Below are 25,521 nucleotides of genomic sequence, written 5' to 3'. Positions count from 1 at the left end.
TATGTTTTCATTTTCAATTTCGTTTTATTTTCCTTTTGACTTTTTCTGTCTGTTAATTAACCTTTTTGTTTCTCTATATATGTGAGTATGTGACTGCCAATTACATCACAAAGTTACGAAGCGACGACACAAAAAGGTTGAAGTGCAAAAGCGCCTAACCCATTTCTTCCCACTCATGGAAAATTAAGAAATCAATGCTCGAGTTGGATGGTAACTAGATGTTTCTCAAGTGGTGTACTCCCAATGCTCTCAACATTATCTAAAAGTCTACTACCAAAATTATCTTTCGTTTGGTGTATTTTCTTTAATTCACTGTCAGACCGAGTAGACTCATAGTAAAAAAGTGATAACATACAAAAGCACACTTTCCACAAAACACAGCGTACAGTAACAAAGACCTGAAACGTTTTAATCCTAGCGCAATGCCTACCTACTTCAAAAGACACAGGCAGTAAAAGGAGAATTCAAAAATCAAATATGTCATCAGGCTCTTTTATATATATTTTTTCTTTTGTTGGTTGCTTTTGTCTCGTTGCCCTTGTTTCCCGTTGCTTGTCTCTTCTCAAATAATCCATAGGAAAGTTTTGACAAGAAAGGGGCTTTGGATCCTCAAATCACATCTTGGTCACTAACTTTACTAAACCTCTTGGACATTCTCTAGTTTTGTTCCACTAAATTTGGAGCGATCTTGTTTTGACTGAATCAAAACTTTACCATTACCGAGCTTATAGCCCGAGTAGAATGTAGTAAACAAGTGTGATCGGTAGTGCGATAAGCATTCCAAATATTACCCTGCAATTTCAATCCACATAAAACATCAACAATGTTAGTCAGTAATCTTATATTAAGCATGAAAATTTCTCTTTGTTCAATATAATATACTTACCCTGTACTTAAGATTGCCGGATGAACATTGTATTCTTTTGCAAACACAAATGGCACGATTCCTTGTGGCAATGCAGCCTACAAAGAGTTACCACAAGATCTCATTAGTGGTTTTGTCATAATAAAATAAGCAACATCAAATATATTTACTTGAACTATGGCCACGCGTAATAGATCTCCCCGTAATCCAATAGCCATGGCTGCAACGGCCATTACTGCTGGTCCAGTCAAGAACCTCACCGCCATTGCAAAAGTTGCTGTAGAATTTCCGCAAGCTATTAACTTAGGTTGCAACGCCATGAACAACCCTTCATTGTTTTTCATAATCGATTAATTAGTTTCCACTCAAAATAATAAATGATGATTTCATACATCATGTAAGTGTAATCTAAATCCAATATATAATGATATCATACACGTCAAATGTAAATGAATGTAAACTCCAATCAACTTCCACTTAATATTGGGGACCACGAAAACTATCAAAGAACACGAGCTATGTCTTTCCACAACGACCAGTTCTATAATATGATGCCGTATCATTGACCCTACATGTCGGATGGTCCATCCAATAACAGGTCACCCCCAAAAATCTTAAAAATATACCGAACTTTCCGTACGGTTGCGTTTGTGACTGTGGATTGGCGTAATTAATCTAAAAAAGAACAGAAACAGAGTAAAGAAGATAAGACTTACCTAAACTGAACATTGCCATACCGAGACCAGCATCAGAGAGAATTGAGATTGATCCTTGAATGATTTTAGGCATTGCCACATTCCACCTTTCATAATAATCATAATCCAATCACAACTAGTTTATATAATCTCATAATGCTAATAAATTTTAGTTTTAGTATTGATTGGTTCTTGATTAGTTACCTGAAGGCCACAAGAGCCCAAATTAGACCAATGAGACTAGAGTAAGTGTTTGGGTTCCTGATCAGTTTCCTCCACACCATAATCAGTATCAGCCGAGTCATCACACTCGCCGGCGGCATATGTTTTCCCGGTCCGGTTTCACCCGTTTCCACCGCTTCTTTAGGGTTAAGCTCCGCCGTGGAGTTACACCGAAGCTTGTGCAGCCCGTTTGGCACTTCCTTCACCTTCCCTGACTCTTCTTCGCCGCCAAAGTCTCCATTAGTCGGAGCAGCTTCTGGAGGATCAGAGACTAACATCCGGATCTCTTTTGCTCCCTGATCGGATACTCCAGCTTGTTCATAAGATCCACCGGATAGTGGAAGACCCGGTCTATCCGAAACGGGTGACCCGTTGGATCCCCACACAAACATATGAAGCTCCTTAGCATCATGACTATTCGACTTCCCTCCGGTATGATGGCTTTTACTAGCGGCTGAGGTGGAGAATTCCGGGTTCGGAGCCGGGTACGACCCGGTTGGACCCGGGTAATACCCGAATCTAGGAGAAGAAACCATCCCACAACTCTCATCGAAATTCGAAGGTCTCGGAGTGGGTCCCCTCGACGACTGAACAGAATACATATCCGCCGGACCGAAGTTCGAGAGCCGGCCACCGGAAAACCCCATCACCGAATAAAAATCCGAGTGGTTAAAATTAGAACCTCTCGGCGTCGTGCTGAGACTATAAATCTCAGCTCCGGTGAGATTCGACGGACGCGGAGTCATATTCGGACCGCAAAAAGATCTCCGGGAAGCGTTCGACTTCCTCACCGTGACGTGTAACTTCCCGTCGTCTCCAACCTCAGCGTCCGTCTCAAGAAAATCATGCCCGTCCAACGAAACGACGTCGGACTCGACTTTAAAAGAAACTATCGAAGCGGCCGTCTCCGGGAACTGCTCCATGATCAGAATCTTGGCCCCTCTGTACTCGAACAAGAAGAGGAGGAGCGTGTACCAGATTATACACTGGAGAACGACGACTTGCACCATGAGCGAGCCGGAGTACTCGCCGTACATGGCGATCAGCAGAGGGATGCCCATGACGAGCGTGTTGGGGAGCGTGGAGAGGGAGAAGATGGTGATGCTCCACTCCAGGCTGCCCGCGCGAGTGAAGTTGGCCCAGAGGGTGAGGAGGGAGAGCATGATCAGCTTCTGGAGCGTGTCGGCGGCGATGAAGCGGAGGTTCATGGCGTAAGGGTTGTTGGTGGAGATGAAGTGGAAGGAGAGGAGAGGGACGGCGAATATGGCGACGAAGCGGTTTATTCCGGAGCATTGGTCCGGCGAGAAGATTTTCCACCACCGGACGGAGCCGTATGCGAGGATCATCGCGACGTAGAGTGGGATCACCGCCGTGAGGACAGTGTAGAGGTCGTGCCACGTGATCATGGTTATCGCCGGAGGAGGAGTGGTGAAAGTGTGATTCTTGAAGTGTGGGAAACTGTTTTAGTTTGGGAAGGGAAGTGAGTGTCTGAAGTCAAAGAATAGTGTCAGTTCTCTGTACTCTGTGATGACGAAAGCTTTGACAGAGAGAGAGAGAGAGAGAAGAAGAAGGTTGTTTGGATGATTATTGTTTTACGAGAGAAGACGTCCCTTTACAGCTCTTTATACATCAACAACACACATGACGACCTATACTATAAGCTCAGATTTTTATTTTATATTTTACTTGTTCTTTACATTTATGCTTTTTTATCTACACTTTTCCCTAATTTCTGCTCAATTTTTTTTGAAGGAAACTATAAAGAAAAAGAGTATCACATAAGATTCATTTAATAGTATATGGTTGTGGATTTTGTTTGAAATAGGCTATGTAGGAGGAGTTATGAATTTGTTTTAAAATTTTAATGACATTTTAGAATGGAGATTTGTGTAAATTTTTACTAGTCGACTAGCCTTGGGCAAAAAAAAAACAGAACCGAAAAACCAAACCGAATTACCTGAAACCAAAACTGGACGGAAACTCTAAAATATCCGAATGGTTCCTATATTTCTATATCCGAATAACCGAACCGAATGGGTACATAAATATCCAAAAAAAAAAAATTCAGCTTTTTATTATAAGGTAAAATATCATCAACTTCACTTCAAACCTGGGTTGGACATGAAGAGTGAGAACATTGTTACCACTAGACAACATAATCTTTTATGTACTTATATATATATATATATTGTATTTTATATTAAAATACAGTAAATATTATAAAATTAGCACTTCAATGACTCTAACTCTAGTTAGATTGACGAATATGCAAGTGTGTAACCACTAGACTACTTAAATTAACACGTTAACTAATATATTTTATATATATATATATATATATATTTGATTCATATATTAAACGGATATTCAAAACCGAACCGAGACCGAACCGAAATCGAACCAATATCTCATAAGTACTTATTGGGTATAAAAATGATTTATTCGATATACTCGGAACCGAATGGTTCTTATCCGAATACCTGAATGCCAGGGCTATGGTCGAGTGTTAGAGCTTGTTTATGAAAATCACTCATTTAGCCAAACGTGTTACTTATATAATTTGATTATTTTAAACTTTCGATTATTTGTATTTTTCTTCTTGACATCATGTATAATGTTATTTAAAATAAATTGTTACATGTTTGAAATTGAGTTCAAATTGTTTAAAGCTACCAATAATGCTTTTAAATTGTTCAGCACTTCATCTGGCAATCTATCTCCAACTGCCTCCCGGTATGCAACTCGCTCGTGGAACGCCACTGTGGCACCGAGCGACACTGCCCTCGCTGTGGTTCAGAAGAAGAAACGCCCAATCACCTGCTCTTCGAGTGTCCACCATCGATCCAAACTTGGGCTCTAGCAGATATTCCGCACTCTCCGGGGATATTCCCGTGTAGCTCGATTTATAGTAATCTGAATCATGTCATATGGCGCACAAACATCTATGCAATTCCAGATTCTATTAGCGCAAAAATACCTTGGTTATTATGGTACATATGGAAAGCACGCAACGACAAAGCCTTCAATGGTAAGGACGTCTCCCCCTTAGAGACTGTCCAACTTGCACAAGCAGAAGCGGAGAGCTGGTACACTGCACAGACCGTTGAGCAATCGCACGACGAAGCACCGGACGACCCTCCCCGCTTGACGTCGGCACCTCACGTTCCAGTCCCCAACTGCACGCTCGACGCCTCCTGGCACAAGGATGATAAACTTTTTGGCGGAGGAATGGTTCTAACTAACGAAGATGGGATGAAGACTTATGGTTCATTTGCTAGTAACCGAGTCCTCACCCCCCTACATGCAGAGTTCCAAACTCTTCTGTGGGCTATGAAATCTTCTATCCAGTTGGATCATTGCACAATGAACTTCAAGACAGACTGTCTTCAGCTAGTCAAGCTACTTGAAGAAGAAAAAGACAACTGGCCATCTATGTTGGCCGAATTTGATGAGTTCCACCTCATTCGTTCTATATTTACGTTTTTCTCTATATCTTTTATTCCCCGTTCTCTTAACTTCCGAGCTGACCGTCTTGCAAAAGAAGCTCGGACTCGAGGATTCTCTTTTTCCCATGTAAACCCTCAGCTACCAAGCTGGATGGCTCCTGAGGCCATCCTCTCGGTAACTTCTTAATAAAATATGGAGCTTTCGATGTCAAAAAAAAAAAGTTCTGACTATATTTTAATGTTGACAAAAACATGATATTTTAATATTCAAACGTAAATGCATGTCGAAATTTGTTTAGGCTATAGTGACTTGGTCATATATCTGGCTTGTGATATGGACCAAAGGCCAAGTTCTCATTGTGGGATAGGATGTCACTGAGCATTTGGCCCAGAAAGTACATCAAACGTAAGCCGAAATATAAACAGAAAATGTCAAGCAGATGTTGAACTCAGCTGATGATGATAATATGTTAATATAATGATATAATGATGACATAACTAAGTCCATCAAACAAGTGATATGCCCAAGAGGAAACCAAATACAACAAAACAATAGCCCCCCATCAAACATTTCCCCGTCCCCTTTTTATAATGAGATAAACATTTACTCGTTATTTTCTAGATTGGAGAGGAAATCTTGCAATAAATTGAGATTATATATTTTTTTTTGTATTTCTGTGATATTTTCTGAGGGACTCGTATGAAAAGTTTACTGAACCTTTTCTCCGAACTAAAACAAAAAGATCAACAAAGAAAAGAGGTGTACTAAATTGACTCAAGTCAAATAATAACTATGTATTTTTTCTCTCTTATATAACTATATAAGCTGATAAGACCATGACTAACCTCAATCTCTTAAATGGGGTTCTTACCTTTAGATAATAAACGGTTTTTAATTTTTCTTAAATTTTAATTAAGAAAAGATAAGAACAGTCTCTTAAATAAAATATATAAGAACCGTTTCTTAACCGAAAAATATAAAAAAAAAGTGTCAAATCATGAATTAACAATCTTGGCTAAGAAACCGGGTTAAGCAAAACTTAGATTTATACTATTTGAAAAAGTGTTATTGATGAGTATTGCCTTAGTGGTGATTTAAACATGTGATTAATGAGTGATCTATTAATATAAAATGCTAAAGCAATGGCGTGCAGGCCTCATTTGCCAGACTTAGTTGATCAAAATTGAATTCTAGACGTTTTAATGCCTTGTTCAATTATTTTTATAAAAGCGAGCGGTTAATCATGACGTCCTATGCACTTCCAAGGAATTGTCTTGAACTTCTAGGCCACCCTCTTTACATTAAATCATAGTACTATAAGGTGTTAAAGCTTTCTAGGAATTGTTTAGTTGAAAGTCGCAATGTTTCATTCATTAAAAAAAAGTCAGAATGTGTTTTGAAACTTAACAGGAGACGAGAGTTGATTAGTATGATGGGTTAATCCTCAATGTCACCAGACTCACCACCGGCTAAGTACACTCCATTCTCCAAAATAGCAAAAGCTCATACTAAAACATACATCTTGAGATTCTTGACCAAAATCAATAGTGGAGAAAGAGAGAGGAACGTAACATTACACTGTACTGAATAAAAAGATGAAAAAAGGAAAACTTTAACCATCGGCCGAAAACATTATTGGACCGACAAAAAAAGACTAGTCAAACATTATTGAGTGATGGGCCTTTAAGAGAGAGTGACGCAACGGCCTCGGCAACAGTCAAGAAGAGAAACTCAGGCCTCATGAACTCTTCTTCTTCGTCAGCTCTTTGTAGCTTCTCCATCACTTCACTTAATGGGTTCACAAACACAAGCTGCACAAATATCCAGTTACGATTAAAAACTAATTACGTTTTCTTGGTTACGTGAGAAAAACCGCTGAACAACTTTACCTCAATGTTCTTCTTCGCAGTTGTTTTCTTCAACTCCTTAAAGAATGAAACTCCGTTTGTGTCCACCCCACTCACAGCTTTAACATATGTAGTAATTAAGCATAATTAGCTAGGAAACTCAAGTTTTTGTTTATATATCTTAGGATATGATGATATGGTTAAAATAGATCGGTTTGATTAAGACTAACCTGACATTTCAAGAATTAAGAACTGAAGGCTGGAATGTTTCTCCTGAGCTTCCTCTTCTTCGGAATCTTCGATCCAACGAGATGTTCTATACACAATCCAGATGAAGAAAATGTTAGTACAAATATTATCAATAAGAACGACATAGCTATTAAGAAATGTGGTTCATTTGACCCATAATGGTAGCTCAACTGGTTGGGACATAGCCGTTACAATTAAATGTAGAAAAACATAGTTTATATAACTAACCTTTCAGTGAGGTAGTTCGAATTGGCAAAATTGACGGCAGATTCTATGCTTAAGACAAGAACTCCTGGGATCCTTCGTGCTTCTTTGTAGTGATGAAGATTCCTGTATATATCTGTCCCCGGAATATTTCCCATAATAACCGTCTTCGGCCTCGTTACTTGCATCAATAACTTGAACAATGATAGTCCCACCGCAATAGCTAGACCCTGTTGTACGGATAGGAAAATGACACCAAAGAAGGCACATAGCATCACCAAGAAATCGAACTTATCAATCCTCCATATATGACGAGCCGCAGGAAGGTCGATGAGACCGATGACCGCGGTCACAATGATGGCACCGAGGACCACGTTGGGAGTGTATTCAAATAGTGGCATTAGGAAGAGGAGTGTTACCATAACCGTGACCGACATGACGATGTTGGAAACCGCGGTTTTACATCCGGCGTTGTTGTTAACTGCTGATCTAGAGAAAGCTCCGGTTGTGACGTAGCAGGAAGTGGCGGAACCTACTACGTTCATTAGACCTATGGCAATCATCTCTTTGTTTCCGTCTACGTGGTAATTCTTTAGCGCTGCGAATGTTCTTCCCACCGCGATTCCTTCCTGTACGATTTAAATATATAGACAAAGGCAAAAAAGAAGACCGACTTAATTAAGTTAATTTTAACGTTTAAGTTGATATTAGCTGTTAAAGTGAACAATGTTTTACATGCAAACTCCAAAGAAAAGTTTTGAAGTTAAAAACGATTAACACCAGAACCGGTCCTGGGCATATTCAAATAAAACAGTTTACCTATGACCCCTAAATTTTTAGAATTAATTTAAATAAACATAAGTTCTCAAAATTTGTTTAAAAAAATTATCTAACATCTTTACAAGATTGCTTATATCCCTCAAACTTCAGACCTGTCCTGATTAAGACCATAATAATTAACATGTATGGCTGTATTTCAGCCAATGCCAACGAAACATTGGCTTTGACCTCCAAAATTTTTGTAGATTCTATACATAAACATATGTCTCTAAATTATGGGAAAACTTTTTTTATAAAAATTCTTGAGAAATATATGTGGCCTCAAATTCGGCCATGTTTAACATGCAAAGTAAATGCCAAATAAACAGTCAATGCCATGTAAGATCAAACCTTGTTGGATGACAAGCAAATGTACACGCAAACTAAGTAAGCAATCAAGAGCATATGAGATAAAACTGAGATTTAGAAACTTTACAGTGAGGGAGACAATTCCGGTGATAAGTCCTGTTTTGGCAACAAGTCCGAGATGACTTCCGTGAAACTGAAGCATGTTCCAAGACGGTGGGTTCAAACCTTCTTGTAGTTTTCCAATCTAAACGTCCACCAAATGAAAAAAAATAATAAATTATGCCCAAGAAAAGAGAGGATTGGTCATGTATAAAGGAAAAGGGAAGCTTACGACGCTGATTCCGTGACGATCTGCTCTGAAAACAAAGACGAGAAGCGTAGAGACGATAACTGAAAGAAGCGGAGCTCCAGCTGAGACCCAGAACAGCTTTGGCTTCTTCATGCTCTGCATTCAATTTCCTTATTGATCATTACTACTATTTTGACTTACTAATACTATATTTGGTAACTAATAGTGAGAGTGACGCAAACATACGAGGTGACGTGTGGCGAGCAAGAACAGCAAGAAGCAAACTCCCATCACAATTGTTTGCCATGACCACTGCACAATACCATTGAATATTATATATTACAATAACAATAAATAAAATATCAAATTGTAAATAAAAGTGAATAAAACAGAGGAAGAAGAAGGATAAAGAAGAGAGAAACCTCGTTGGTGTGGTGGAAAACAGAGGATAGAACAGGGACTACACCCATTTGCTTAGTGAAATGAGTTATCCCAAGTAGAGCCTTTAGCTGTTGCAATGATACTATTATGGCTGCTCCCGCCATAAACCCTATTAGGGTTGCTTTTGATAGAAAGTCTATTATAAATCCCAGCCTGCATATTCAAATATAAAAATCAAACAATACTCCACCAATTATATAGAGATTTTTCTTTGTTTTCACAATATGGATTTTTTCTGTAAAATTTATACGTAAAATTTATACGTAAAATTTAGTTTTATTATGATTATTTGTATTCTTCAATGTATCTTCTACTGGTTGAATTGTTTTTCGTTAATGATAATGTGAAGAGGAGTAAAAATTAGTATTTCTTCTCTGGATATTTACGTAATACGTCTTATAGAAGGAAATAGAGGGATATACGTACCCAAACAATTATAGAATTAAAAAAATTCAAGAGAATATTTCATTTAGACACAAGCAAAATTTTATTTCATTTAACATGACAAACATTTTTATTAATGTAGTTTAATTTTAGTGAATTTGAATATTTGAAGTTAATTTTAGTAATGAATTTTATGGTAAATATATTTTTTTTTTTTTGACAGCCAATTTTATGGTAAATATATAACTAAAAATAACAGAGTATTTAAATGCATGTAAAACAAAAGATCATGTCAATTTCTTTTATTAGTTAAATCAAATCAAACAAACATATATATATATATATAACCCTATAGATTGATGGTAAAGCCTAGCTCAGGCCCAAAATATTGACCTCTGAACACATGCGTCCAACAGAACCAACAGTCAACAGATACAACTGGTTCATGCAAAGCTAACAAGCCTTTATGAATATAATAGATACCTACGCAGATATTAGATATAGACATACAGAATATATTTGTAACCTGAGGATTCCAAGAGAGGCTTGAAAGAGACCAGCAAAGAAGGTCGAAGAAAAAGCGAGCTGTAAAAAGAGAAGAGGATTGTCGACGGGAGATACTTGTTGCCTTAGCATGGATCCTAAGATCAACGAAGCTATGGAGACTGGTCCCACCGCTAGATCTCTTGAGCTTCCCAGCACCGCATATACCAATGGTGGCACAAAGCTCGAGTCTACATACATCAACACACACGTGTGTATATTTACATTAACTACTAACAAAGAATAATTCGATACAATTTCACTTCACATTCTTACATAGACCAACGATTGGAGGCAAGTTAGCTAGCTTTGCGTAACTTATCCCCTGTTTTTTTAAAATACCAAAAAGAAAGAAAGAAACTTCAGTTTTGGAGAAAATATCAAGGATTTTAATTGAAGTGTTACTCGTGGTTAGTCAGAAGATGAAATGGGTCATCGTCGGATTTTGCAAAATTCTCTCGCTGGAAAACGTACTATGTACCTGAGGAATAGCTAAACTGGCGATGGTGAGACCAGAAACGACGTCGGATTTGAGGAGTCTGAAGCTGTACTCAGGACACCATTGGAGAATTGGGAAAATGTATTGAGCGGCTCTTATGAGTTTGGTACGGTTTGGTTGTCCTTTAAACTGTCTTAAAGGATCGTCAGGGAAGAAAGTCTCCTTCAGTCTTGTCTTCAGCTTTGCCGCCGTGCTCCTATGCGGCGGAGCAACCACCTTGTGAACCTCCATTAGATTATATATATGTTACTCTTCGTGTTATGTTTTCTTTCCTGGCTCTTTGTTGATATTTGATAATGTAAGTAGGAACCACGAGTATTGTTGTTTCGGGTCGGTCTTTAACATTTTATAATGGTAAGGTTGGCCACTTTTTGGGTATTTCAAAAGAAATAATTATTTTTGAAAACTTACACGTACTGTTGTTTTGTTTAGGGTTTATTTATTATTTACACTGGTAATTTTTGGTGGTATATAGTCCAAATCTTCAACAATTCTGCTTCGATCGAATACAAAAGAAATATTTTTATTCATATAATGCATGTACAAAAAAATCAGCAGTATGTAATAATGCATGTACAAAAAATTACAATACAGACCTAATGATATGAAAGATAACAAAATAACAAGAAAACTATAGCACGTAAGAAAAAAAATAAGCAGTATGTTCATCTCTATAACTTGAGTAATACGCAATAATGTATAAAGGCTAACAAACAGAGACATGAACCAACTTTGAGTTGGCCTAGCGGTAAAAGAATTAGTTGTAACTACCGCAATCCGAGTTCAATTCATGATGGAAATTACTATTTATAATGTTTGGGTTTCCGGCAAAGAGGTGAAACCATTTTTTTTTACCAAAAAAAACAGAGAGACGACCAACTAGCCAACTAGGAATTGTCACATTAATCCGGACAAAGAAAAAAGGTTGATGAGCGTTTAGACTTATCGTCTTTGGGTTTGAGTCGAGCCCACACTATATATTAAAAAAATATTAATATCTATCGAATATTTGTTAGATGCTTTAAACTTTTTTTTTGGTTGGATGCTTATGGATACAGTGTTTTGATATTGCGTTAATAATTATCTAATGTAATCGATTTAAATCATACTATGGTTGAAAACCATGACACCAAGATTCATCCATTCAGTTAACTCGTGGTGATCTATAATCAGGGGCGGTCCTTAACTAGCGGAGGCCATAAGCAAAAAATAAAATGGGGGCCCTCATAATGAATGATAAATTTGAAGAAATAGAAAAAATTTAAGTCACACAAGAGGTAGGAACAAAAGAAAAGACTAATTATTAACTAAATAGTGAGTCCAATAACAGTTATGAGTTTTTATTATTATCTTTTTGGATTTTCAGGTATGAAATACTATATCTTATGTACAATAATGCTTCAAATATAATTAAACAAAATGGGGGCCCTAGGCCTAGGTTTCACTACGCTCGGCTCAAGGACGCCCCTGTCTATAATCATTCAAGATGGAATTAGAACTTCTTTCACTGCGAATTTGATCAGGACTGGTCTTACAATTTACAAATGTCATGTAACAGAAACATTAAGCTTTTCACATGTCCTGATCATACAAATATATATTACTATATATAGTAGGTTTCACTTGACATAAAAATATCTTCTGGCTTTCACTTTTCAGAGTATATTATCCACAATTAAGCTCTACTGTACTTGTATCAATCTAATTGAAAATAATTTGCATGTTAAGATGATAGTTCACAGTTTCATGGCCAGAAAATTAAAATAGTTTAATTACCTTACTAGTTTAACTAATAAGGAAATGATATGCGAATTAATAGCTTGACATGATACTTGAAGTTTATCTTTTCGTGTGAATCAGATCAAGTTTATATCATTTTAATCAACCTTGTTTCCGGTGAAAGAAACGACCAAACTGAAATATCCATTTAACATGAATCTAACCAAACTCGTAAAAGAAATAGAAGAAATTCCAACCAAACCTATCAATATTGATAATATTGACGAAAAATATATACAACCTTAACCTGCATATTTGAAATAAGTCCAGACGGCTATATGAATATAAATGACTCTTAGACATAATTATTGCGAACCAAACGATTTTGTCAGAGTAATGAGTGAATCCTAACTAAAGATAGTTTGGTTTCTATGGTGGGCTTAGCTCTAATAGAATTAAATTAATTAATCAAAACATTATTTAAGGAGTTTCTTTTTATGTCGGGACACAAATTAAAATGGTAAGATGAACTAATTAATCAATGCAATTTGGTCACAATGTGGTTCCATTGTACAAATTGAGTCAATATACCAAACTGTTTTTGATAAGTTATAATCCAAACTGGAGGTTTATAGACCTAATAATTATCACTGGGTCCATATAAAAAATGGTGGAATAAAAAGTGAGCACTGGTGTAGATTCAGTCATATATTAGGCATGCAATTCCTAAATCAAAGTTTTCAAATGAAACCAAACTAGGTTAATTGTTTTCAGTTTTGGTTCGGTTAATTAGGTTTAACCGACTGATAAAACAATAAATTGATTCAAATTTTAGTTCAATTCTGTTTGGGTTGATTAAAAAAATTATAAGTAAAATAAATATCGGATATATCAAATATCTTATCTATTTAAAGAGTTTTCAAAATCCTTCTCCCAAATTAGTTATTAAACCAATATTACTAAAAAATTGAAAACATTTGTTTAAATTAATCGATGTTAAAGCTCAAATTTAAAATGGATATTATATCGATGTAAATAACATTTACCGTTGTTTTTCTTCTTCTAATTATCTGTCAATGGATCTTCAATCGAAATCCATACAAATCTTTAGAATTTGTAGATATATATATATATATATATGGTCAAAGCATCATTGAATTTGGAGTTGAATAACTCGAATTTTGGTATCTCAGGTCAACAACCATAATAAACTCATGTAACCACTAAACCACTACAAAATAATTTTAGTATATGCAATACAAATATATGTTAAGGGTATTAGAACTTTAACTAGTAGAGAATTTGTATTGTATAACCATCAAAAAAACTTAAACTAGATAAGTAACTATCACATACACTATTCTTTATATTTTTATATTAATTGCAATTTTACCCTTTTCACATTTCCCTCTAATTTTAATCACTTTTATATCTTAAAATAATGTTTATTCAAAATTTTAATTTACATACAAACATAGAATTTTTTCTGAACATAATATATTTTGAAAATTTTAAATGGACATATATTTTTACTAAATCTTTTGTTTAATGTTAGAATAACAATATTACATAGACTTAATATATCATATGTCTATTCTATATTAATTTCATATAATTTTTTAATTTTGTGAATATATAAATCACAAGACACATACAAGTTTATTTTGTTTTTGTATTTTCCTATTTTTAATATATATTTTTGGTTTTGTTTTTGTTTGTAAATATTAAAATATACTATTTTGTTTTCATAATCTTAATATAGCATGTTAACTCCTCTTCATTCATAAACTTGGCCTTCATTTATAGCCAGATCCGATTCCAATCCTGAATCCGAGTCTTCGTCATCGCAGTCATAGATATCTTTGATTCTCTGCACTATATCAACCATTCATGCTTTTGTACTTACTATATTTAACATTTAAATATAAGTTTTTTTGGTATTATATGTTTAGGAAAATTTGAAAAAATAATTTGCAAAGGGATTTTATTTTGAAAGTTTCATTGTATTTTATTTCTTTTGAAAACTACACTTTTTCTTAAGCTAAATGACTAGTTTATCCTAATTAAAATGTATATACAGCAAGAAAATAAATTTATTATAATTTTAATTTAGATGACAAGTAATAAAAATAAAATATAAAATAATCCTCGTTGAAAACATAATATACTAGGTGAAGAAATTCACAGTCGTTTGAAACTTGTCAAATTTTGATCTAGTGTCTTTGTGTTTTATAAATTTTGTATATTTATCTCTTTTTCAAAAATTTTGGGCATAGTAATGACCAATCCAAATTAACGAGCACATTGACAGTGTATTGTCCCTAGTTCTACAATTATTCAGTGGAGAGAAATTTTTTTGAAGCTGTTGTTTCGGTGAGATGATGAGTCTTAACATGTAAAGTTTTATATTATGTATCAAAATGATCTTTGTCATGTAATATTCTCTAGTTATCTAAGGTTTATATTTTTTTATAACGATAAACATTGAAATATTATAATATATTTATCCAATTATATATTTTAAATTAATATATTTTTCAATAACTTCAAAATTTGAATTTTAATTATTAAAAGATAATATTTAACTTAAACCTTGTCAAGATGTGGTTTTATATATTGGATAAGTATAATTTTCAAAAAAAAAAACAAAATCATTATATTTTTCAAATTTGAAAACATAAATAGAAATTTTTCTAATCATCCCTATATGTTTTCCAAACTGAATTGAACTCTATAAATTAATAATAATGAGTCAAATTATTTCCTATATTTATAGTTTTTTGAGACAATATATTTTATATTAACAATATAAATAGAATGGTATTTTGTTGTAGTGTGTTGTATACAAATGCTCACGTGTTGTAAATGAATGCAATGTCTATTTGTATCGTAAATAACACATTCTTCAAGACATAGTTATTTTCTTAATTTTTTCTCTACTGTGGTTATAACCCATGTTCTAAAACTTGGGGCAACTCGGACGCTTAATCGAAGAGTAAACATTGATCGGGTATGAACCGTGGCGGATTGGATAACTCGGATTTGTCAAAATTTTGATCTTTTCTCTTTGATTTTGAGGCTAAAATTCTATTTATGGTTGAAATCCTATTACAACGGAACAAGAACACAATAAAAGATGTTGAAATCATGATGAATCGTGGAGAAAATGGTGAAAAGCATAAATTAGGGTTTACATGTCAAAATTGAAGAATATTAAAATGAAAACATGTTATGTATTTATAAAAGATAAAAAAACAAACAGAAAGACCAAAACGGCTTCTTGATCACTCAACTTTACGAAGAGTTTTATAGGCACACTAACCACCATACTATGTTGCATTTATTGGTTTTCCATACATATACTAATATATATAAGAAAACATTTAAAATTACGTTTCGATTAATCCAGATTAATTTTTAATTTTACCTCAACTCGTTAGGTCTAGACCAGTCGCACGCGTTAGCCTAGGGCCATCTGGAACATGGGTTATACCCCAAATTCACCTTAACTAATAATGCATATGGTTTTTGTTGGCTACGACAAAAGTATCACATGGAAGGGCATTGAACACCAAGTCAAATAATACAAGTATATGAATGTTATAATGGATATTGGTAGGCCTAATCAGATTAAAATAAAGGAAAATAATAGGAGAGAAAGAAACAAAAGGGAAAAGTAACGGGACGTGAATGGAGTTATTCGTAGCAAAAGGATCTGATGCCCAACTCTTTTGGAATGGAGGGCCATTTGAAGCACTATGCACATTGCGCACTTGTGAATGTATTCGCGTGACTCGTAGTCTCGTACTATGGTCCATATATCCACAATTTTAGTTTAAATTACTTCTAGATATATAGACTTTCGTGTTATATAATTTTGGTTTTTTTTGTTTTTACTTTGTTTAAGTTCTTCCGGTTCTGATTTCATTATAATCTTAATGTTATTAGATTAGTTTATCCGATTTGGATTGTAATTGTTTCTTGTCCTTTTTCAAAGGATCTGGTCAAAATCTAGCTTTTTCGTATTACTTTTATCTAAATGTTTAATTGTTGCTCTTCTGCCGACTTCATTATATCCGGAAAAATGGTTTTGAACCTTTCGTGGTTCGATCTTACTAGTTTATGAAGCTAACGATTTCTTGCTTGATTGTTTTAGGCATATTCTCTATAGGAGGGTTTAGTTATCAACCTTGCAAACGGTAATTCTCACAAAGGTTCGTTGAAGTTTTGATGGCTCTATTCTTTGGTGTGCAGTATGCTTTACTATTTAAACAAGCATTTGTCTCTCTACTCTAGTTGTGGTACCAATCCTCTTTAATTTATGTATCGAATATTTTATGCTTATGCTTTTAGGTTGGGATCTTTTTCTTCTAAAGAACCATTTTTTTGCCCGTTTTGTATCTCAGAAACATATCTCATTATATATTTTTGAAGTTTAATATTTTTTCATTGTTAAAAATATTTCAAAACTAATACATGACAAAATGAAAGACTACTTGAATATGCTGCAATGTTAAACAATAAACTATGCAATTCTTCCATTCTCTTGCACATATATAATATGTACCAAATATATAATTTATAATAATTGATTAATATTTTATTTTTAATAAGTTTTAAAATCTATATGTATGAAAAATTGAAATTTTCTTTAAGAAAAAACTGGTTTTACTTATAAATAATTTGATCGATTCAATTATTTTTGGACATATAAGATTGCATTTATTCATCTTAATTGAACCATAAACGTTTCATGATTTTTAATATGAATTGTTGCATTGAATTTAGTTTTAAGTTTTAGATATGAAAATATATTATTTTCTTTTAAAGACAAAAATACCTATTTTTAAAAACTATGTTTTATGTGTTTAAACACATTGATCTCGACGACTTCTTTAGTGTCGCATTTGATTATTCATACTATCATTTAAAGGAGACTCCATATTGACAAAAAATATTCTTTCCAAAAACATAAAAATGCATGAAATATATGTAGTTGCTTCGAAATAATAAATTTGGTTTTTGTTGCTTCTTCTTGTTCCTGTGAAACTGTATGAATTCGTATATACAGTCGATGAATCTCTAACAACACAATCGTCAACGCATCATAAAGGATCTTATATTTAAAGTTCCGCTGGGCAATATTCAAGATTCCGTGGGAGGAAAGCAACTACAGTAAATTTGATAGGTGGCTTCGAATGTTGGACCATTGTCCCGTCCCGCCCCGCAGTTAACAGTAACAAAAATCTTTACATACACTATATATCTATATATTTTTATACTGTTAAAACCGCACCGCAGTTGAACTGCTTGTCCCGCACCGCTCAAACCGCAGTTACCATTGCGATTGCGAGCCAGCGGGTCTCTCGCCACTTCTATTTGTTGATAATTGCCAATGTGAATGTCGTATTTCTAGTCGTTGTCTCTTTGATTGACTAATATAATTTTCCATTTACTGTAGTATTATTAAATTGTATTATATTTTAACTTCTTACCAACAATGATCTATCATCATGACAACGCTTGCCTAATTAGTAACATATCTGGATGATTTATTCAAAAGATACATGACTACGAGAGACAATTAAGCTGAAACATGCTACCCAATTAGAAGTCTAGATCCACTATATGCAATACTTACATTTAATAAAATTTGAAACTCATACGTCATAACTTTACATCTTCTAAAACTTAAGGTCATCACTCCATTTAAGAAAATAGCCTAATGGATCATAAGAAACCATTTCATAAACAATACTTAACTGACAGTTGATTTTGTAGTTTTAGGTTCAGTGAAGAAAACCAGTATATAATATTTTTGTATCCCCATTTATTTATGGTCTTACTCGAGCATAAGATTACGATACCGGTACCATTTTTTTTTTGATCAAATCTCTGAGATGATAATTAAAACATTAAATTACAAAATAAAAAAAAACTAATATAAGGTGACACGAAGACGAAAAATTGTCAAATGACACCACCAGATTGTTATTGCAGTGTCATTTACTCACCGTATATTTTGGGTTATGTTTCTAGTAAAATTTAAAATCTTACAGTTGCATACACATATATAATATATAAATACACATAAATGTAATTTTAGATACTTTGAGGTAGATATCCTCGTCGAGGGTGATCTCACAGACCTGAGCAATAATATCATAAATAGAAAAATCAATAATAATTATACGGGAGTGAAAAAAAAGATGTCGACGTCTATCTCCTTGCAAGTTGCAACCATTTAATCTGACAGGTGACCCAATCGTCCAAAAGTAAAAATAATAATGCGACTGTGACAAGATCTGTCCTCCGATTTTTCAATTTGATTCAACCTTTTTTCAACCCCTATTCTGAACCAACTTGCATGTACATCAAACATCTTATACGGATTTGTCTTTGATATGTTTTGCTTTCTTCGTGACTTCATTATCCTGATGTGATGCAATTTTGGTATTTGTTTGTATCATTTTCTTATCTTCAACAAATAATACGTGCATGTGACTAAAAAGAGCTGTAAGTGTTGTAGAAAGGAGATGTATAAGTTCTCTATAGATGAGTTTCTTCAAAAATGTAAAATCCAAACAATTTATTTTAATGGTCTCACTTAAAAAATACATTTTAGTGCTTCAGATGTTGTAATTGTTTGTCGTTCTTTGACAACGTTGCATAAGCTTTGCGTCTATACTATAGTAATTTGTACTCATATTGTATAATAATCCATATTTAAACTCGTTAGAGTGCATAATAGTGAAACAATTTGTCCTTTTTTGGTTATAAAGAGCATTGTCATCCCAGTATTCAACAAGAACAACGAGAATATCACCGCATATGAATTAGTGAGATGCAAATAGAATGTCGTAACCTTTAATAATAAAGTCAACATGAAAAGTCTACTGAATCAGCAGCATAACTTAAAATACATTATAACCACAAAGATGCGTACACAGCTCTCACAATAGCAACGTGAATCACAGTAACAATAGGTAACATGAACCACAGTTACAACAGATAAGGTGAATCAACAGTTGAGACTTCACATTCAAGCGATTAAATAAAGCACTTTACTTTTCGTTCGAATTAACAACCATGAGAGCAATTGACAATTAGAAAAGAAGGAAATAGCACTCGTGAAAGTTAAAACGCAAAAAGATTTGTACAGAAAATACGCGGGCTATTCTTTAGTGTGATGACTTTTGATTCTAGTTTCTTAATCAAATATAAATGTGAAACCAAGTCACTTTTTTTCTTATCTCAGAATTTTTTTTATAATAACGTGGCACATCAAGAAAGAACTTCAAACCCACCAATGGTTGAAACTTGGTCCTTGTCTCATTAGGTTTCATGAATCTTCTCCTAAAGGTCGGTGCACTATGCAAGGCTTGTAATTTTCTCTTTTTATATGGTGGCTTTGGCCAGAACATAAGAAAAGATGTTGATGAGATTCGATACGATGTTAGTGTCAAGATCCTCTTTTTTTCGTCTTTAGACTCTAGGATGATAATAAGGTGAATCTATATGCTATAGTGCCTATCCATTTCTTCATCATTGTCATGAGATCGAAAACCCATACTTATTATACTTTTGGGACCTCCTCAAAGACAAATTGAGCTTTTGATCGCGTGTTGCTTTGTTATCCCCTTTGCCCACTTTAGGGACCTCCATGTGTCAGTTTTCCTTCTTTTAATATTATTTTCTAACATTTTAAACGTTGAATAGTTGGTAAGGACATCCAATACAAACCATTTTTCAATATTTAGTTGAGAAAACTTGAGAAGAGGTTTAGACCAAAATTTTTTTTTGAGAAGAGTAAAATTGAATACAGTTCGGAAAAGTTTAACACGGTCATCTATTCATGTAATATTGTACGGATTTGTTAGCCATATATCATATATGACATATGTGAAGTAGTTGTTACATTCAAGAGTATTCATTCGAACCTCTGCGGTCTAAAATGCTGTGTACATTCGTGCAATGGTATTCACATTTACCTTTTGGATTCTTTTTACTATTTTTACCAAATACATTACCCTTCTTAAATCTTGAGTGGTAAAACGGTAGGGTAAAAAGTGGTTTTGAAAGAAAACAAAGAAAAATGAATTCTAAAATATTAATGTATCCGGTGAAATCCTCTTTACTCTAGTGGTTTGACCAAATGTCTATTAATACTTTTATATTAAGAGTTTCGGGTCGATTTCAGAGAAAGTGAATTATACATAATATTAGAAAGATGATTATAAGAGATTTTTACCATATCGCAAAGAATACCGTCGTGAATGAATCTCATAGGACAGTTCATGATGATGCAGTCAGACGTGAATTTTTAAAGATAGATAAAATTGTTGGCTTTAATCTACGTAATAATTATTATAATTTGTAATATGATAATTAACCAGCGTTAAAAAAGATTAATATATCTCAAATTTTTTTGTTTTTACTCTTGTTTGAAACGCGTTCGGCGGCTAGAACCACAGTGATTATGCTATATTGATAAAAAAATCTTATTAAAATAAAAGTCAGTTTTAAGTTACAACTCAGTGTTTACATCATAGATCTCCACAGTTTGCAATAAGTACTTAATAAAATGATGAAAATTTATGCTGAAAAGAAAGGAAAGTTAGTTTTTTTTCCTGCATAATCATATTTATATATAACAGAAGAATGAAATGGTAAATTTATACCAAATAAAAAAAGCAGTCGAATCATGTACTCATATATCGATAAAATAATAAAATATTATTAATATAAACTACACACATAAATTATAAAATAATCTTAAATTGAAATTAAACTATTAATCAATTATTATAATATATTTTACTCTATAAATATTTATATACGTGCATGAATACGTGAGAATCACCTAGTAATCTATAACATGTACGTAACACTACAAATATTCCATGCACTATTTATATATTAATAAAATAGATATATGGCATGAATGTTTACAACCGCACCACAGCACACCAATAACACAAATCTCTATATATATATATATATATGTTTTCTTATTATTAGAACTACACCGCAGTTATTCCACATATTACCAATGAGACTCATAAAAGAAAATTTACGTAAAATTTGTCACCACATAACATTTAGATAGTTCTTGCATTTTCAGAAGTGAATTAGCACTGATAATATATATGTTGAGATTGTGAAATCCCGTGTCCAACTCTATCTTATCTTATTAGTACGATATTGTCCACTTTGGGCCTAGGAGGCTAGCCCGCATGGATTTACTTTTGGTTTCCTTCCCAAAAGGCCTCGTACTATTAGAGTTGGACATATCTTTATATATTAGACTTTCCTTTGTCTAATATCCGATGTGGGACTTAACTTGTTATCTCACATTCTCTCCCTCAAGCTAAGGACCACATTCATCTCGTATGTTTCCTTCGGCGAATCATCTTCGGTAACACCTTGTACCAGTAATCGCAGGGCTTTCTTTTTAGAATGTTTCTCCCACAACACATCACAGGTTCCATGATCTTCTGACATTTCTGCAACATACCTTCTCTTTCTTTTTCTACCCGTTCTTACTTAAAGAGTATTTTAGTCTTCTTGCAGATTTTTCGTCAACCTGCTCTGATACCAATTGTTGTAGAGATCATCTTACATTAGACCTCTATATATATAGGACTTTCTTGATTTCTCCTATTACAAGTATATCTAGGAATTCTTATCTTTATCCTAAACATATTAAGCTATTCATCCTTATCTTCAATAGCTTGTCGAACAAGTAAGCTTGAAGCTTATCCAACATTCTCCCTTCTAAGCTTCAAGTCATTTGCACTGTGGTCTTGTACTTTGATCAACTCCCTCATCTCTTTGAATTTGATCCTTGCCAGTGCTTTAGTCAGTATGTCTGCGCGTTGTTCTGTTCCTGGTATGTGTTCCACATTGATTAACTCCCGTTCAACACACTCTCTGATGAAGTGGAAACGCTTGTGAATGTGTTTGCTGCGTCGGTGGAATACTGGGTTCTTCGCGAGTGCAATAGCTGACTTGTTGTCCACACGGATCAGTGTTCTTTCCACCTTTCTTCCTGTGATCTCACTCATCAAGTCTTGAAGCCAAATAACTTGCTTAGCAGCTTCTGTCGCGGCCATGAACTCTGCTTCACAAGAAGATAGAGCCACCACGTCTTGTTTCTGTGAGCACCATGTGACTGGTGTGTCACCGAGACAAAACAGATGTCCAGTTGTGCTTCTTCCATCGTCTGGATCTGTGTTGTGGCTGCTGTCGCTGTAACCGATAAGCTCTTGAGGTCCTCCGTGTTTGAACATCAGACCGTAGCCACACGTACCTTTCAAGTACCGTAGCACTGATATCTTGCATATTTACATTGTTTTATCCATTCATTCATAAACATTTTCATCATATAGATTAGAATTTAGACATGTTTAGGTTGCATTTTGCATACATATGTCTCTATCAGGTATTTGAGTACCACATGGAGTTTCTGGAGACATTTGGGTGCATTTGGAGCTCAAAAAGGAGTGTTTAGAGTGGTCATTGGGCGAGCAAGGCATGGAGCGACCAGTCCGGAGCGACACCACCAAGTCGCTCTGACCTCCCTATTGGAGCGACCTTACCAGAGCGACAGGGAGAAGTCGCTCGCGGTTTCATCACTCGGAGACGCGAGAACGAGCCCGGAGCGACCTCCCGGAGCGACCTCCCGGAGCGACACCACGAAGTCGCTCGCATCTCACACCCCTCTCGGAGCGACCTCCCAAAGCGACACCCCGAGGTCGCTCGCGTCTCTATGGCGAGACGACACGAAGCGAAGCCTGGAGCGACCTCTCAGAGCGACCCACTGAGGTCGCTCCCGAAGGCCGGAGCGACTTGCCGGAAGGACATGCCGAGGTCGCTCCGCGCCTATTATCTGCTCGATTTCTATTTTACTTAAGGGCCTTTTGGTCATTTCATTATGCACGTTTTTACATTTCTAAAACCTATGTTTTAAACATCTTTTGTAGCCACCAGAGGCAGATTATCTTTTATCTTTTGATCTATTGAGAAATACACAAGAACTCTCTTGAGAAGTTCATCTCTTGGATTTTGATTTGTTATGTTCTTGTGTTCTTGTTGATTTCTTATCTATTTCTCTACATGGTTAATCTGAAATCTAATATGGGTTTAAGAGGAATCATGGAGATTAGTGAGTAATCACCTTTTGAATTCATGGGTTAGGGAGATTAAGGGTGATTAGGTTAGAGCTAAGATGTTTTAGTGTAGATCATTCATATTTCCTTGCTAGTAGAGTAATCATAATGCATCTTCTGAGTTGGCCACTCAGTTGTTGATCCTTAGGCATTTCTCACCCGAAAGGTGTTCGATGAAATGCCCGAGACAACTCTCCTAGGCTTTTAGTATACTTTACCAAAGACATTTGTTGTTAAAGGTGCTAAGATAGCTAATAGACTTGTTAGTAATGATTGCTTTCATATTATTCAACCAAAGACATTTGATGTTTGAGATGTGTTAGCAAATGAGCATTCATCTAGACATAGAGCTTGCTTAGAATTGTGTCTAGGCTTAAGATTGATAGTTTGATTGATCATTTGCCATCCTTAGTTCGATACTTGATCACCCAAGGTCTAATCCCTATGCCCATGAATTCTCTTTTCCCTTAGTCAAGAAAGTATCATTCTGTTATTGCTTTTTAGTTTTAGTTATAGCTTAAAACCCATCTAAATCATTGGTTGCACTTAGATTAAGTGAGTACTTGCATTCTCGGTGCTTTGATATCCCTCAGAACTGGTTCGACAATCTTCTATACTACAACATTTGTCTTATGAGCCTTGAAAACTCCTAACATCAAATTGGCGCCGTTGCCGGGTTCTGAGTAGATTTGAACATTGAGATTTACTCACTTGCTTGAGACTAAGTCATTTTTATTTTCTTTTGTTACTGATTCTCTTTTTTCACCTCCCTTTAATCTACAGGTGTATGAACTTGAGGAGCAGGGGTCCATCAAACCTAGTTCCAATAGCTGCAGACATCAGAGCTTTAGAGAGAGAGTGTGCTAGAAATAGAAGAGAAGAAGAGCAACAGGCTCACTTGCAGAGATTGAGTACTGATATGGGAGACATACCTCAAAACCAACAGCGAGCAGCTCGACCCATTGGCACTTACGACCGCCCCAACATTCATGGTCATAGATTGGGAATCCGAGCACCCGCTGTGGCAGCCAACAACTTTGAGATCAAATCAGGACTCCTCAACGTGATCGAGAACAACAAGTATCATGGCTTGGCTCTAGAGGATCCATTTGATCACTTGGACAGGTTCGACAGCTACTGTGGGTTGTCAAAAACCAATGGTGTGTCCGAAGATGCCTTAAAGCTCAAGCTATTCCCTTTCTCTTTGGGGATAAGGCACGTCAGTGGGAGAAGTCTCTACCCAGCGACTCCATCACCACTTGGGATGACTGCAAGAAAGCATTCTTGGAGAAGTTCTTCTCTACTTCAAGAACTGCTAAGCTGAGAAACGAGATTTCCAGCTTTCAACAGAAGAACTTGGAAGGCTTCAGTGAAGCCTGGGAGAGATTCAAGGGCTACCAAGCTCAATGCCCACACCATGGCTTTTCTAAGGAGAGCTTGCTGAGCACATTCTACCGTGGTGCTCTTCCTAAGTACAGAGCCAGACTGGATACAGCTAGCAATGGGTTCTTCTTGGGGAGAACTGAGGAGGATGCAGAAGAGCTGGTTGACAACATGGTAAAGAGTGATGCAGTCTACAGTGGAGACCACGACAGAGGCAGTAGAACAGATGATAAGCGGACGAGGAAAGAGATCAAAGCTTTGGAAGACAAGATCGACCTCCTCATTGCTGAAAAAGCAACCCAAGAGCAGCTGAAGTTTGTTGGTAACTCCAAGCAGGAAGATCCACTTGCTGTCAATGAGGTTGAGGGTTGGAAGGTCAAGAGGAGTTGTGTTTCATCAACAACAATGGTAGCTGGTACAAAAAGGAGCCCAACT

General features: G+C 35.3%; 2 protein-coding genes, 1 long non-coding RNA gene and 1 other non-coding gene across 5 annotated transcripts; 1 reads left to right on the top strand and 3 right to left on the bottom strand.

Annotated features, from left to right (window-relative positions):
• Positions 1–325: 325 nt before the first annotated feature.
• Positions 326–4,485, bottom strand: LOC103829294 (auxin efflux carrier component 7). The gene is made up of 5 exons (XM_009104953.3): positions 1,765–4,485; positions 1,582–1,667; positions 1,036–1,193; positions 887–963; positions 326–792 (listed from the first exon to the last, which is right to left on the bottom strand). The coding sequence occupies exons 1-5, from the start codon at positions 3,186–3,188 to the stop codon at positions 726–728; spliced, it is 1,812 nt and encodes a 603-aa protein (XP_009103201.1). The 5' UTR covers positions 3,189–4,485; the 3' UTR covers positions 326–725.
• A 2,174-nt stretch (positions 4,486–6,659) lies between these two features.
• LOC103829293 (probable sulfate transporter 3.3) lies at positions 6,660–11,152 on the bottom strand. Of its 2 annotated transcripts, XM_009104952.3 has the most exons (12): positions 10,796–11,152; positions 10,591–10,639; positions 10,298–10,505; positions 9,369–9,540; positions 9,193–9,258; positions 8,989–9,102; positions 8,785–8,901; positions 7,949–8,158; positions 7,554–7,759; positions 7,307–7,392; positions 7,119–7,195; positions 6,660–7,040 (listed from the first exon to the last, which is right to left on the bottom strand). In XM_009104952.3, exons 1-12 carry the CDS (start codon positions 11,042–11,044, stop codon positions 6,888–6,890), a joined length of 1,707 nt encoding a protein of 568 aa, XP_009103200.1. In that variant the 5' UTR covers positions 11,045–11,152; the 3' UTR covers positions 6,660–6,887. The 2 variants fall into 2 exon arrangements, with proteins under 2 accessions (XP_009103200.1, XP_009103199.1); XM_009104951.3 differs by having other exon boundaries at positions 7,554–8,158.
• Positions 11,153–11,384: 232 nt separating this feature from the next.
• On the top strand, positions 11,385–16,032 carry LOC103829292. Its single transcript, XR_625523.2, has 2 exons — positions 11,385–12,090; positions 12,180–16,032. It is a non-coding gene; the product is annotated as an uncharacterized LOC103829292 (long non-coding RNA).
• Positions 16,033–25,020: 8,988 nt separating this feature from the next.
• LOC117127050 lies at positions 25,021–25,127 on the bottom strand. The gene has a single exon (XR_004449808.1). It is a non-coding gene; the product is annotated as a small nucleolar RNA R71 (small nucleolar RNA).
• Between the last annotated feature and the right edge of the window lie 394 nt (positions 25,128–25,521).

This window comes from Brassica rapa, chromosome A07 (genome assembly GCF_000309985.2).
Source record: "Brassica rapa cultivar Chiifu-401-42 chromosome A07, CAAS_Brap_v3.01, whole genome shotgun sequence".
Lineage (NCBI taxonomy): Eukaryota > Viridiplantae > Streptophyta > Magnoliopsida > Brassicales > Brassicaceae > Brassica > Brassica rapa.
This window is presented reverse-complemented; position numbering and strand designations above follow the sequence as displayed.

What these genes read in the sequence shown, in the direction of transcription:
- LOC103829293 (XM_009104951.3), bottom strand. Translation starts at nt 11,044, where the DNA reads ATGGAGGTTCACAAGGTGGTTGCTCCGCCGCATAGGAGCACGGCGGCA. An exon ending in TGCTCGCCACACGTCACCTC is followed by an intron (nt 9,103 to 9,192) that starts GTATGTTTGCGT and finishes AATTGAATGCAG; the next exon opens with AGCATGAAGAAGCCAAAGCT. An exon ending in TCGAACTACCTCACTGAAAG is followed by an intron (nt 7,393 to 7,553) that starts GTTAGTTATATA and finishes GATTGTGTATAG; the next exon opens with AACATCTCGTTGGATCGAAG.
- LOC103829294 (XM_009104953.3), bottom strand. Translation starts at nt 3,188, where the DNA reads ATGATCACGTGGCACGACCTCTACACTGTCCTCACGGCGGTGATCCCA. An exon ending in TACGCGTGGCCATAGTTCAA is followed by an intron (nt 964 to 1,035) that starts GTAAATATATTT and finishes AACTCTTTGTAG; the next exon opens with GCTGCATTGCCACAAGGAAT. An exon ending in CCGGCAATCTTAAGTACAGG is followed by an intron (nt 793 to 886) that starts GTAAGTATATTA and finishes TTGAAATTGCAG; the next exon opens with GGTAATATTTGGAATGCTTA.